The sequence below is a fragment of the Taudactylus pleione genome, unplaced genomic scaffold (genome assembly GCF_031769625.1).
Source record: "Taudactylus pleione unplaced genomic scaffold, aTauple2 ptg000154l, whole genome shotgun sequence".
NCBI lineage: Eukaryota > Metazoa > Chordata > Amphibia > Anura > Myobatrachidae > Taudactylus > Taudactylus pleione.
In genome coordinates, this window is record NW_028284556.1 from 9,724,585 (window position 1) to 9,740,588 (window position 16,004).

The following is a 16,004-nucleotide window of genomic DNA, read 5'->3' on the forward strand; positions in this document are numbered from 1 at the left end:
TCCCAGATACGCCCACTAAAAATCACAGAACCTGCGTCCGATTCTTTACTGCTAATCTAAGCGGCAACGATTGGGACGTATGGGCAGACTTGCAACATCGGCCAACTGCGTATGTTATCGACATTGCGTGCATGACTGAATAATGCCCATATTCTCTAAACGCTATGGGTTATGGGTACAGGCATGAAAAAACTCCTATCTTGTAATTTCATTCTATGATATTATATTTAATGCTATGCAAAGTGACTTTAATGTTGTTGATGCAAATGGCTTTCCCTGAGATATTGTCATCGCATCTACACCATTAAAAAGGCTATGTGCTGTCGAAGCCGGATGGTTGGCTGAGACCTAAATTGTAAAATTTAAATCTGCACGACCCATTTTATGTTGCCCCTGACGACGCTATCTTGCGTCGTCAGCCTGAAACCATTGTGTGCGATGCTAATATGCTATTATTAGCATTGTGCGATTACATTGCTACCGCATGTTGTTAAAAGTCCTACCATACCCCATACGCACAGTAAATCATACATATAATATACAAGACGCACAGCGCACAGTTGCGCTGTTTATTAAAGCACTCTGCACATAAAACGTACCACGCATAGTAGCGACTTTACGATACCCCGTGTACAGCGCTGTTATGATTATTAGCGTTGTGCGTCTGCCACTGCCCCAGGTTAAAAGTCCTCATTATACAAATACGTACATTTATTAGTCCATATAATATGAACAACCCTGCAAAGCATGTACCATGGTGTACTCCACAAACACGTAGACGCACAATGCATGCTAGCGTCTTTTCTTAATATCCCCACACCGACACACTGCATACTTACACAGAAAGGATCCCTAGCATTAAGGTTAATATTAGAGGTTTTATACTTTATCAAGTCTATTGTGAAATACATATATTTGGTATCTAAGGTTTAGTAGATGATAAGCAGACCATGTTTGGTGCCATTCTAAACCACTGTTTATTTACAGATCTCCGGTTCCATTGGCAAGGAGATCGCAACATGCGTCTGCGAATTATGGATCATAGAGAGATAGGCATTGAAATGTACTCTGTAATGTAATGTTTATTAGCCAGTTTAGACTTGTTCTTCGGCGGGAAAATGCACACAAAGAGCTGCTGGAGGGCTGAACGATTACAATACGAACTGACCTATGAACTGTATCGTAACAGAAGAACCAGGAAGAAGAACCAATGGGATTATGCCAACTTGTTCTATTGTATTGCCTATCTCTGCAAGGGTTTATATGCAAGCACTCTAGATCTGGTAGTTAGTCATCTTTCTTTTTTTCTGTTGACGGAGGTTTCATAGTTGATGCAGGGAAATCTGGATCCAGAGCGCATGCATATGTATTGACTGTACCTTGTACTTTGTATAACCTTTGCGCTATTTGTATTATAGATTAAGGCGTGTAACTATATGCTTTTTATGTGAATAATAACCTTTGTGCTTTGGAACCACACTCAAAGTCTGGAAAGCAATTAATTCATATGCGTACGCAACGCTAAACAGCGTCCTTAGGTTAAGTAGGAATTCATAATGCAAATAAAATCATAAAGCATACAACCTTATAAAATATGTAGTTACAGCTAAATTAGAGTGTTAATTGTCTATTACTGTATTATAATTAGAGTGTGATTTATGTTATATTATAATATGATTCATGAAATTCAGGTTTGTTATGTGTGTTAGGTAGGGTAAGGACATTTACCAATAATATGTTAAGAATGCAAAGTTTGGCAATGTGACTGCCAGCTGCAGCCATCTCCAGTTAGTAATGAGGTAAGCCACTCCTGCAAGCACCACAAGTCCAACAGTGAATGCAGCTTGATAGATAATTCCAATTGTTTTTCTATGCTCCAAGCCAACAAACTCTGCAACTGAAGATGGTCAGAAAGGTTAGAAAAGTATAAATATATCTCAAAGCACCAAAACATTGTATTAAACTATTACAATTAGATGCTATTGGCTTTAGCAGAAAATGATCTAGCAGTGATGCAATGTTAGGCCTATAAGTAATAAGTGACTTTGTAATTTGGTCATTTGGCACCAAACACAAATATATGGCTAATAGATCTGGTCAAATGGCTCATATACAGGTTGAGTCTCCCATACCCAAAATGCTTGGGACCAACTGTATTTTGGATCTCGGAATATTCCGTATTTTGGAATATTTGCATACCATCATGAGATCTTGGGAATTGGACCTAAATCTAAACACAGAATGCATTTATGTCTCATATACACCTTATACACACAGCCTGCAGGTAATTGTATACAATATTATTAATAATTTTGTGCCTTAAGCAAAGTTTGTTTACATTGAACCATCAGAAAGCAAAGGCTTCACCATCTCAGTCATGCTAAAAAAGTCAGTATTTTGGAATATTCCGTATTTCGGAATATTTGGATATAGGAGACTCAACCTGTATAAAGATTCATTATAATATAAAATATAAAGATCTCCTGTAAAACGAAATGTGTCGGTGGGGAAGGTCTTCAGCATTGGTGGCTCCTGATGGTTAGGACTGGATGCACAGGAGTAAAGTACAACCCAGGCACAACATCAATATCTTATCTGGTAGGAGTCCAACTTGTTTTTTTTATGTGTGAGTATAACTTTTGTGGCTATAAAAAAAATGATTTTACACTATATGACCACTCCTTTCTATTCTGGGTAATCAGACATTGGAGGTATAGTGGAAAGAAATCAAAGATCCCCAAGAAGTCCCTTATCATTGGAGATTATTGTACATGCTTTTACAAGTGCCTCATGCTGTGAGTTTAATGTAAAGAGGGTAAAGCGCTATCTATATGGATAAAGGTGGAGGTCCAGATCAAGATTCTACACATTTTTTATTCTATGGACTTGTACATACTTTTCACTGAACCCTGAGGATCTGAATTGGGAAACAAAACCAAAAAGAGGACCAGTCAAGCTAGGATTGCAAAAGGGATCCTTTGGGTTATAAATGAGGAGTCAAGTCAAAAGGAAGAAACCAAAAATAAATATTTATAAGGACATCTAAACACTTTATACCGTGAGTAGGGTAATATTTTGTTTCCTATACACAATGGGCATTATCCTTCACCAGATGAGCAAGACCAGACATAAAGAAACCTACAGTCAGGTGCAGAATTGGGCAGAATTGACAGAATTTTCATATTTTGGCCTCTATTCACCACCACAATGGCTTTGAAATGAAACAAACAAGATGTGCTTTAACTGCAGACTGTCAGATTTAATTTGAGGGTAATTACATCCAAATCAGGAGAACGGTGTAGGAATTACATCGGTTTCTATATGTGCCTCCCACTTTTTAAGGGGCCAAAAGTAATCGGACAAACTAAACAATCCTAAATCTAACTTTCACTTTTTAATACTTTGTTGCAAATCCTTTGCAGGCAATTACAGCCTGAAGTCTGGAACGCATAGACATCACCAGATGCTGGGTTTCATCCCTGGTGATGCTCTGCCAGGCCTCTACTGCAAATGTCTTCAATTCCTGCTTGTTCTTAGGGCATTTTCCCTTCAGTTTTGTCTTCATCAAGTGAAATGCATGCTCAATCAGATTCAGGTCAGGGGATTGACTTGGCCATTGCATAACATTCCACTTTTTAGCCTTAAAAAACTCTTTGGTTGCTTTTGCAGTATGCTTCAGGTCATTGTCCATCTGCACTGTGAAGCGCCGTCCAATGAGTTCTGAAGCATTTGACTGAAAATGTTCATATAATATTGCCCGAAACACTTCAGAATTAATTCTGCTGCTTTTGTCAGCAGTCACATCATCAATAAATACAAGGGAACCAGTTCCATTGGCAGCCATACATGCCCACGCCATGACACTACCACCACCATGCTTCACTGATGAGGTGGTATGTTTTGGATCATGAGCAGTTCCTTTCCTTCTCCATACTCTTCTCTTCCCATCACTCTGGTACAAGTTGATCTTTGTCTCATCTGTCCATAGGATGTTGTTCCAGAACTGTAATGGCTTTTTTAGATGTTGTTTGGCAAACTCTAATCTGGTCTTCCTGTTTTTGAGGCTCACCAATGGTTTACATCTTGTGGTGAACCCTCTATATTCACTCTTGTGAAGTCTTCTCTTGATTGTTGACTTTGACACATCTACACCAACCTCCTGGAGAGTGTTCTTGATTTGGCCAACTGTTCTGAAAGGGGTTTTTCTTCACCAGAGAAATAATTCTTCTGTCATCCACCACAGTTGTTTTCCGTGGTCTTCTGGGTCTTTTGGTGTTGCTGAGCTCTCCGGTGCGTTCTTTCTTTTTAAGAATGTTCCAAACAGTTGATTTGGCCACACCTAATGTTTTTGCTATCTCTCTGATTGGTTTGTTTTGATTTTTCAGCCTAATGATGGCTTGCTTCACTGATAGTGAAGCTCTTTGGATCTCATATTGAGAGTCAACAGCAACTGATTCCAAATGCAAATGTCACACCTAGAATCAACTCCAGACCTTTTACCTGCTTAATTGATAATGAAATAACGAGGGAATAGCCCACACCTGTCCATGAAATAGCTTTTGAGTTGATAGTCCCATTACTTTTGGCCCCTTAAAATGTGGGAGGCACATAGAGAAACCGTTGGAATTCCTACACCGTTCACCTGATTTGGATGTAATTACCCTCAAATTAAATCTGAAAGTCTGCAGTTAAAGCACATCTTGTTTGTTTCATTTCAAAGCCATTGTGGTGGTGAATAGAGGCCAAAATATGAAAATTCTGTCAATGTCCCAATATTTATGCACCTGACTGTATATAGGTGGATCCTACACACCTGATGTGTGAGTACGGTACGCCATCTTTTATACTCATAAAGGTGGAGGAACGTACAGTAGTTACCTGTAGCAAATATTTGGAACATCCATCATATACCACCGTGTTTCCCATACGGATTTGAACGTACTACACTAGTTTTCCTTTACTTCTCCCCATTTATGTACACAGAGAACCACATCTACTGGGATTATCGCTTCTAAACAGACTACAAACAAGGACCATATTTTTCATCTAAGATTTTGTGGACTATTGGCCTGATTCAGCTTGGATCGCAGGACTGCGTTCGCATGCACCTGCACGTTGCGAACATATGCAAATGAATGTGATCGCACAGCAATCACAGCACTATGCCAAGACACCCACCAGCTTATAAAGTCGCCCACTTCCCATTACATTAATGTGCTGGTCAGCGAAAACATCGAGAAACATTGGACCCATATACAGAGTTGTGGTTGAGCTTGGCATGTCTCACAACCTGCGAAGCTTCCTGTCGCCATGCAGAGCTCTGGCTACAAATGCCGTCGCTGGGGCTTAATTATGCATACCCCTGTAGCTGCGTTCAAACGCAGAGGCACAGCTGTGTTTCCCCGACCACCCCATCCCCCATCACAACCGACAAACGGCACTTCATGTCAATCTCTCGGCGATGGGTCTGCGTAGTCACTGCGTTTGCAGCGGGTGGTTCGTGCACAGCGGTGCATACACATGCACAGACCGCAAATATCGACCGGTTGCGTGTGAATGCAGACCTGAGATCCAAGCTGAATCAGGCCCTATTTACGTACATATACTTTTATATACATTTTTGTGTGTGGATGGGTGCAACCTTCTCACTGTGTTTCTAATATTTTTGGAATTATGGTCAAATATGTCATAGACAGGATTTGTCAAGTAGAAACTTGTTGTGAACAAATCCCGCACCAGTGTCCAAAGGACTAGGTATGTACTATATTATATTACCTTAGGTTCAAACCTCATAAATTCCATTAATCTTTTTTATAGATAGGTATTCAATTACCTCAACTCTAAATTTCTATATATTTCTTTTCCAAAATTTTTTTTAATGATAGTGCTACCATGATGCTATAAACCATGGACAATTTTATTCAAGAAGAAAGAAAGCATCCTATACGGTGCACTCTGAACCAACTAATTCTAAAACTTATACTTTTATTGGTATGTAGTACCACATACCAATAAAAGTATAAGTTTTAGAATTAGTTGGTTCAGTGCACTGTATAGGATGCTTTCTTTCTTCTTGAATAAAATTGTCCAGGATTTGTCAAGTAGCCTAATATTAGACTTTCAGTTAAGGAGAGACCTCACTATAAAATATCCAATATGTTATTGATGGAGATGTGAAAACCACCACAAGTCACAGTAAATGGAATAGTATACTTACCCATGCTTCAAATGTAAACATTTCAGTTTAATTGTACATGTACTATACAGTCACCATGTAGAACTACAAAATGTTGAGAGCCATAATGTCAACAATTATGATGTCTACATTGTTCAAATGTCAACATGGAAAATGCCGACATCTGTAGAATGTTGACAAGTTCGCAATGTCAACTTGTGAAATGCATACATTCTGCAGAATACCTGCTTTAGGGTTAGTCTGCGAGTGGAGGGTTAGGTGGGAGAGGGTTAGTCTGCAGGGGATGCTTAGGCGGGGGAGAGTTAGGCTGCAGAGAGAGGCTTAGGCGGGGGAGGGTTAGAGTTTATGGATAGAGGTTAGCGTACTCAGGTGCTGATTCAGCATTGCAAACAAGTGGCAAGGCCAGGTACTGCATCGACCAAAGCAGTGTCCTGGCCTCGCAAGCCAGCCAGCCTGAGTAAGCTGAGGCTTACTTAGCTGGCCACCGATGGTCGCGATGGTGATCCCAGCCTGTGACCTTGGTCGCAGTGCTGGTATCGCAAATGCAGCATTAGGTGTCATACACCTCCTGCTGCATTTACATATTAGCAAGGACGGAATTGCAAGCTGCCTGCATGCAGCTTTGCAATTGTGATCCTTGCTGAATCAGGCCCTCAGTGTTGACGTGCTGCATTAGGATTATGTCAACACATACATACTGATCTGTGCATTAGGCTAAAAAGAGGTACAGTAGAAGGAGTGAGGGACATGTAAGTATGAGTCCTCAAAAGGAACTGATGGGAGCTATATAACTAGAGCTTTGGCTCTTCCTTGGGATCATCAGTGGTTTGTTATGGCACTAAACGTTAATAAAATTAGTAAATAAATATAAAAGGAAAATGAAATACTTTGTTATACTTGCATTTTTGCATTATATATTCTATTGGTTTATCACAGTTTTAATCACATCATTTGATGGAGTTATTTCTATTTCTTACTAATACCGTTAACGTGCTTCAACCCGGGATTTTTCTCAGTGTAAACGGATCCACCAGGGACCCGGGGGATCGAACTCAGGGGAGCTAGCAGGGTTGGCCATGGCTCGTTCCCATGTCTCCCTGCAGTGTAAATGGCGCGATCCGGGTCACGATGACCCGAATCATACCGCATGCTGCCCGATTGGCCGACATCATCTCCAAGCATCCACTGCAACGCCAGAAGGGCCAGGTCACTGCAGACCCGGCTGCGGTGTGAACAGTGCCGTGGTGTAAAAGGGGTCTGTTCCAGGTCTGATCCAGGTTGGAAACTTGTTCCAAATCCCGGGTCAGACCCGAGACTTTGGTGTAAAATGGGTATAATGAACTTGTAGAGCAGTAGAGAATATTTAGAAAATTAAATATTTTTAGAAGGACTATAGCACATTCAACAGATTACAATGCATAAAAAGTTCAATATATGTAATATATTTCAATGAATCTTAAAATAAGGCCTTTGAAATTTTGAAAATATACACAGTCAATTGTTCTGGAGAACTGTTCTTACAATTATTTGTTCTCCTATAATCTTAATTAAAGAAACTCTGGGCCTGCTTCAGAGATGTACACAAACTCAATGGTGTGCACCTTAGCATACATCTCCAATGGCGGGGGCAACTACCCATGTGCAAGACCCATTCTGCACATGAGCCACCGAGGAAGCAGTCTGGAGACAGGGAAACGCGTTACACTACACACAACAGCACTGATACCACTGGACATATTCTTACAACTCCAATCACTGGAAAAAGCATCCTACTACTTTGCAGACCTGAGAACTCCAAGTCGACTTCAGTTGATTCCAACAAGCCGTGGGATATTTGCACAGCAAGGGACTGCACAGGCTGCAGGTTATTCCATACCCCGCTCTGGCAACTCTAGATCCCTTCAATGGACTTATTGACACCAGTAATAATATCTGCGCATGATCGCATCATCTATAACTGTTTAGTGACATTTCTAACCAGTGACTGAGCCCCCAATATTAACAGCAACTTTCTGGTGGATTAATTTATTCCACATATATGTGGTAGACTACCCCTTTACCATTTTTATGCATCTAAGACCTACTTTATATATTTATATGTACTGTCTATTTAGTGTACATTATTCAGTTTTATATCCAAAGTATTCACACGGTTCTTCACTAAAATATTTATTTATGGTATTTTCTTATATATTCTAATACACACTTCTGCGTCGTTATTTTGTTGCAGTGCTTTTCTTTAATTATTTTTCTTTTTAACAACTTTATTTTGGTTTGCACGTTTTCTTCACTACTGCGGCAATCTCTTTACCTCTCCTATATGTGCTTGAGTTATCTATTCTTTATTTTATTTATTTTGTATTATGCTACAATCAATTATATCATCAACTTGTGTTAAAGTTTATTATCGTATACAATTTGAGGATCACTCTGAGTTGAGCAAAGCAAAAAATCAATTCACTTTGTATCTGGAACAAACCACGTTGCTATGCAAGGGTTGCAAATGCATTTATTTACAGTATCTTGCATGCAGGGTAAATATTGGCTGGTTTTGCATGTAGCCCACAAGTAGTGGGCAGCTTTATTTTTACACTGCAATTTCGATTTGAGTTTGGACATACCCCTAGTTCAAAAGGTCAAACCAAATCCATATGTAATGGGACACGCGGACTTCTATAAGATGGGCTGGGAGCATGGTCCTGATACTCAGGGCAGGATGCATAGTTGTCAGACACATCTTTATGGGCCCATATCCAGAAAAAGCGCTTTAAAAAGTTTTTTCTACCGCTAGATGTCCAGTTATGGGACCATGACCAGGTCCAACACTGTTCTGTATGCATTAGGAACAACTAATTGTTCCACAATATTTTCCCTTTTATTGGACACTTGGTACAACAAATCTTGCCGTACTGCCATGTGACGGTATGTCAGCCTACTATCAGGCTCTACCAGGTTTCCATCAACAACTTTTACATTCTCTCTAACCTTTACAAGAGTAGGGTATTTTACTGTTCTGAAGCAAAGATCTCTTTTCTTAATTCAAGATCTCTCAACTGGTTCAACAACATTCTTTACTCTAGTAGGAGGTACCTTATTCTGCGCCCCACTGCTGTTCCCATCATTTTCTGACTCCATAATCATGCTTAAAAAAAGGGAAGACTTCAGACTCAGGGAACACTCCAACTGCCACTGTATCAGTAACATTATAAAACGGGTCTAGGCTATTTACTTCTGTAACAAATAGCCTTTCCCACAGCACAGTGGGAAAAGTATCTCCCTATGGGGCCTATTCATCATACCTAAACTTTCTCTGGAGGTAATTAGGTTTAGAACTTGCATGGAGTTCTACCTAATTACCGGAGGAATTCATCATTCCTCCTCTCCATAACTATCTATTCCGAAATGCTGTCATTTTTGCGACGACAGCTTTTCAGGAAATAGAAAGTTATCCCTCTCTACACTAACTTATTGCAGCTGGAATCCATGCTGGGCACGCGCTGTTACATTCGTAAAACCAGCGCATGCGCAGCACTACCTACAGCTGCAGTTATTTTGTGTCTCCCCCCCAATCCCCCCTCCGCTTACCTCCCCTCATCCCTGCACTTACCTACCAGCTGCGGCGCCCCCGGCTACGGTGGCTGGTCTGACACGTGTTCTCCCAGCTGACCACAGTAGTTTTAGAAAAAAAAAGTTTTTTTCTTTTCTAAACTCTATTTTGTTCTGCTGGGATAACACTTGTCAGACCAGCCTCCGGAGCCAGAGGACGGACCAGAGCGCTGGAGGGAGACGCCGTGGGACCTGTCCACGCTGACACAGGTAAGTGTTACCTACTAAACGCCACCTCACAGTGGCGGATAGTAACTCCATCAAATTCCGAAAATACATAATTTTCGGAATTTGATGAATACCATCATTTCCATATCCCCATACTAATGTATGGGGAGTGTGGAAATTAACGCAGGGGGACTTATCCAGGAGATATCAGTGATATCTCCTGTGTTAAGTCTCTTCATGAATACTAAAATAACGTTAATTAAGGAAAATGGCCTTAAAAACTTTATTTTAGTGTTGATGAATAGGCCCCTATATCACATCATACATCAAATCTTCAATCAAACCCACAGTAACTACAGAGGAACCACGCTGTGTTCCAATTTTACTTCTGCAGTAACATAATACAGAGTATCCCAGTGTATACAGGTTACACCAACAGTTTTTCCCTATTGAACAGTTGTAGCCTTAACTATGGCTTTCATGTTAGCTCTTGGTGTAGGGTTGAAGCAGAATATGGCTTCCTGAAGCATCTAATAATGCCACCACAATGGATTTCAAAATATAATAGTCTATGCAAGGGCAAAAAAATGGGGTGTCTGTCCCTTCATATTTATTTTTATGGCTGCAATGTAAACTTGCATTCGCCAACATGAATCTTGGTACAAATAGCTGCAGCTATTTTTATTTGCAGCAAAAGTAAAAACAAAACTTAAACATAAATCCTATCCTGTCCAGCATTAACTAAACAAAATGCTTCAACCCTATAGGTGGAAAGACTTACTGTCCAACTCATAAAACAGCAGTTTATCAGGCACTCACTTTCAGTAGTAATGATGTCTCTCAGCTTATTCCCCCGGCAATGAGAGATTAACTGGAAAAACTGACTCACCATTATTAGCCTCTCACAGGTTGTCTGTCAATCAAGGTTGCTCACTAGCCTGATTAACACCAGAAAGAAGCTGGAAACCTGGGACATACATAGCTCCCATTCACAACATGCCTTTTATTTTTGTCACTATATATATATATATATATATATATATATATAAGGGGTGAGCGGGTTCGGATCTCTGAAATCCGAACCCCCCCGAGCCCCCCCGATCCGAGGCCGATCCGAGTCAGGCTCGACTTTTCCCGCCTGACTCGGATCTGAAATCGAGGCAAAACGTCATCATCCCGCCTTCCGGGTCTCGCGGGTTTTGGATCCTATATAAGGTACCCGCGTCGGCGCCATTTTCTCACTCGGCTGTGGACAGTGAAGAGGGAGGGTGGGAGTTAGGGCTGGCTGGGCTGTGTAGTGTTGTGCTGCTGTTGTCCATAGGGGCTGTGTCCACTCCTTCAAAGTCCATAGTGGCCGGCTGGACTGTGTTGTGCAGTCAGTGTCCACTCCAAAGTCCTGTGCAGTGTCCCAGTCCTAAAGGGGTGCTGTAGTGTTGTCCAGGGGGTGCTCTGTCCATCAGGGGTGCTCCCCCCAAGTGCAAAAAAAATAAATATTTTTTCTGTGTTTGTGAATTGTGTGCACTGTGGCAGCACGTGCATCAACAAAGCAGCAGCACCAAGCGTGCGCCTGTGTCCCATTAGTAAAGGGCCGGCTGGCTTGTCCGTTAAAGGGTGCTGTAACCCCCAAAGTACACTCCAAACAAAAAAAATATATATTTTCTGTGTTTGTGAATTGTGTGCACTGTGGCTGCACGTGCATCAACAAAGGAGCAGCGCGAAGCGTGCGCCTGTGTCCCATAAGTAAAGGGCCAGCTGGCTTGTCCGTTAAAGGGTGCTGTAACCCCCAAAGTACACTCCAAACAAAATAAAAAAATATTTTCTGTGTTTGTGAATTGTGTGCACTGTGGCTGCACGTGCATCAACAAAGGAGCAGCGCCAAGCGTGCGCCTGTGTCCCATAAGTAAAGGGCCGGCTGGCTTGTCCGTTAAAGGGTGTTGTAACCCCTAAAGTACACTCCAAACAAAATAAAAAAATATTTTCTGTGTTTGTGAATTGTGTGCACTGTGGCTGCACGTGCATCAACAAAGGAGCAGCGCCAAGCGTGCGCCTGTGTCCCATAAGTAAAGGGCCGGCTGGCTTGTCTGTTAAAGGGTGCTGTAACCCCCAAAGTACACTCCAAACAAAATAAAAAAATATTTTCTGTGTTTGTGAATTGTGTGCGCAGTAGCCGCACGTGCATCAACAAAGTAGTGCCAAGCGTGCGCCTGTGTCATAAGTAAAGGGCCGGCTGGCTTGACCGTTAACGGGTGCTGTAACCCCCAAAGTACACTCCAAACAAAATAAAAAATATTTTCTGTGTTTGTGAATTGTGTGCACTTTGGCTGCACGTGCATCAACAAAGGAGCAGTGCCAAGCATTCGCCTGTGTCCCATTAGTAAAGGGCCAGCTGGCTTGTCCGTTAAAGGGTGCTGTAACCCCCAAAGTACACTCCAAACAAAATAAAAAAATATTTTCTGTGTTTGTGAATTGTGTGCACTGTGGCTGCACGTGCATCAACAAAGGAGCAACGCCAAGCGTGCGCCTGTGTCCCATAAGTAAAGAGCCGGCTGGCTCATTTCTTAAAGGGTGGTGTAACCCAAGAAGTGCACTGCTCTCCAGCAAAAATAAAAAAATATTTTCTGTGTTTGTGTGCGCCTTAGCCGCACGTATATATCAATATAACATAAATAGAGGACCAAACTTTCTCCGATAAAAATAAAATAGGGAAAGATCAAGAACCACTTCCTCCTAGTGCTGTTGCTGCTGCTGGGAGTTGTTCATCATACCACAGAGGAAGTAGGAACACCACTACTTTTACTAAACAATTGACCCTCCAACAGTCCCTAGCGAGGAGGATGAAGTACGACAGCAGTCATCCTGAAGCAAAACATATAGCTGAGGCCTTGACTGCTATGTTGGTGTTAGACGTGCGTCTGGTATCCGCCATTAGTGCAGTGGGATTTAGACAATTGATGGAGGTAGTGTGTCCCCGGTTCCAAATTCCATCTAGATTCCACCTGCATCCTCAAAGCAGCAGCGACAAGCGTGCGTCTGTCTGTTAAAGGGTGGTGTAACCCTCAAAGTGCGCTCCACAAACAATAAAAAAATTCTTTTTTTTTCTGTCTTTGTGAAATGTGTGGGCTGTAGCCGCACCTGCATCCTTAAAGCAGCAACGACAAGCGTGTGCGTCTGTCTGTCAAAGGGTGGAGTAACCCCCAAAGTGCACTCCACAAAAAATAGAATAATCTTCTTTTTTTCTGTGTTTGTGTGTGAAATGTATGCGCAGTAGCCGCACCTGCATCCTCAAAGCAGCAGCGACAAGCGTGCGTCTGTCTGTTAAAGGGTGGTGTAACCCTCAAAGTGCGCTCCACAAAGAATAAAAAATTCTTTTTTTCCCTGTCTTTGTGAATTGTGTGGGCTGTAGCCGCACCTGCATCCTCAAAGCAGCAGCGACAAGCGTGCGTCTGTCTGTTAAATGATTACATCGGTGACAGCATCCAAGTAGGCATGTCAGACAGTCCGTACATGTACTGGCAGGAAAAAGAGGCAATTTGGAGGCCCCTGTACAAACTGGCTCTATTTTACCTGAGTTGGCCGCCCCCCCTCCAGTGTGCACTCCGAAAGAGTGTTTAGTGCAGCCGGGAACCTTGTCAGCAAAATGCGTAGGAGGTTGCTTTCACAAAATGTGGAGAAGATGATGTTCATAAAAATGAATTATCAACTCTTCCAGGGAGACCAGCCTCCAGAACGTACAGAGGGACCTGTGGTGGTGGATTCCAGTGGGGACGAATTAATACTCTGTGAGGATGAGGATGTACACAACACTGAAGAGGGTGAGGAATCGGTGAATGAGGAGGATGAGGACGACATCTTGCCTCCGTAGAGCCAGTTTGTGCAGGGCCAGATTAATTGCCAGCTTGTTTTGTGGGGGCCCAAACGAACCAATCATTTCAGCCACAGTCTTCCTTGCCAAACGTTCATCGTCTGCTGCCCTGCTCTGCCAGTCCCTCCATTGGTTGCCAATTTTCTACCGTATTCAATACAAAAGACTTTTACTTACACATAAGGGGCCATCAAAATATCTCCCAACCCAACCTCTGCGCTCAGCACAATATCTGCATCTCTCATCCCCACGCATTATTTGCTCCCATTCATGGTTGCATGACTTTCTTCGGGCTGCACCCACTCTATGGAATGCCTTACCACGCACAATAAGACTTACCTCTAGTCTCCAATCCTTCAAGCGTTCCCTGAAAACTCACCTCTTCAGGCAAGCTTATCAGGTTCCAGAACTGCCCACATAACCTTCATAACTTCCATGTCTAATTACATCCCCTTTCACAGTCCTCACATAACCTCACACATTGTCTTTCTTTCTCATCCTTCTAACATTTGGCCGATATTCCTGTTTGACTGGATCATGCAGTCCACCAAGAAACTCCGCATTCTGGCTGGACCAAAATTGCTATAGCACCTATCCTTGTGTATCAATGCCTATTTCCCTATAGATTGTAAGCTTGCAAGCAGGGCCTCTTACCTCTATGTCTGTCTGTTATTACCCTGTTATGTTCTGTAAATGTTTCCAATTGTAAAGCGCAACGGAATATGCTGTGCTATATAAACAACTTTTAGTAAATAAATAAATAAATGACCGAAGCCCTGAATACAGTGTATTTAAACAATAAACCCGACGAAAGCAAAGTCTTGCTGGACACAACAATCGCACTGACCCGAACAACCACCAAAATCACAATTGAAAAGCCAAACTGTAAAGAGCAACTCCTAAATCGACAGAAGCCACCTTGTCATAACCCCAGGCAACCTCCCCGAAAGCTGAAAGTCAAAGGGTCCAGCACCAACAGGAAAACCCTACGACAACCCTTAAGGGCCTCAGATAGCAGGAAAGATTATGAAGGGTCGTAAAGACCCTTCAGCTTACAAAAGAAAGAGATTCCCGTCAGCGCTGCGACCACAGAAGCCTTAAAGTGACCATGCTGGTAATATCCTATAAATGACAAAAGCATGTCCCTTGAAGACCTAACCTCCTGAGAACCCTGCGCACAGAAGGCCTACCAGTCCTGCCAGGCCACTAAATAAGTGTGCAGAGTTGCTGGCGCAAAAGCCCTCCATGCCAGCCTGATAAACTGCCATACAAACAAATGGCAAAGTAACCTCACTGCAGAAGCCGCTGGAGCCAGCATCTGAAAACTGGCAAAATAAAAGCAAGACCAGAGTGTCGCACTAGAAAAACCACCTGTCGATTACTTAAACGACCACTCCATAGGTCAAACGCCATGACATTCGGAAACAATTCCAACAACAACAAAGTGCCAATAAATCCTTCCACATGTCATTTCAGCCAACCGCACATGGTGATGGGGCTTGCTCGCACCGGACGCAGCTGTAACCAACTGCATACCAACAACCCGCCCCAGAAGGATAAAATGACAGCCTAGATAACGACTGCACAGTGCACAGCTTAACCCTATAAGCCGGCAAACCACCGGCAAATGGATCCAACGAATTGACCATCTTTCCTGTGGCAAATGACAGCAACCAGCAACCGCGTCTATCTAATGCCCAGCTAAGACAAGCATGAATAGAAACTCTCTGTCTTATTATGCGCTACAAGAACACCCTAAATCTGAAACAAAGCTTGGGTGAAAAAGAAGAGGTCAGCACAGACATCGCTCCCCCCGGGCCCTATAAAGAGAAAGTCGAATGAATAATGTGCAACTTGGGCATGGCAAGTGCCAACGGAAATGCACCAGTGTAAAAAGGAACTGAATTTCTTAATATAGGTGCAGGAGACCACACAGCCCATCAACAAAGAATCCACGTCCCAAACGAACCCATATAGCGTATGACATCCGGATGTAAAGGCAGCAACCGGAATACCGATACAATATCCAGTCAAGCCAACAAAGTGCCTGAACCAAAACTACGAATCAGCCACAAGGCCTAAACAAACAAATGATAAACCACCCTGCAGGCCGGCTCTGGTATGGCGTCATTAACAGAACTACCGTCGGGCTAAGATAAATACTGAATAAGG

General features: G+C 42.4%; 1 protein-coding gene across 1 annotated transcript in view; it reads right to left on the bottom strand.

Annotated features, from left to right (window-relative positions):
• LOC148521894 (solute carrier family 22 member 2-like) overlaps positions 1–16,004 on the bottom strand; it is a 78,859-nt gene that overhangs the window by 26,043 nt on the left and 36,812 nt on the right. Inside the window, exon 4 of the mRNA XM_088474484.1 lies at positions 1,729–1,897. Within this exon, the coding sequence (XP_088330610.1) occupies positions 1,729–1,897 (169 nt within the window). The remainder of the gene's footprint in view (positions 1–1,728; positions 1,898–16,004) is intronic.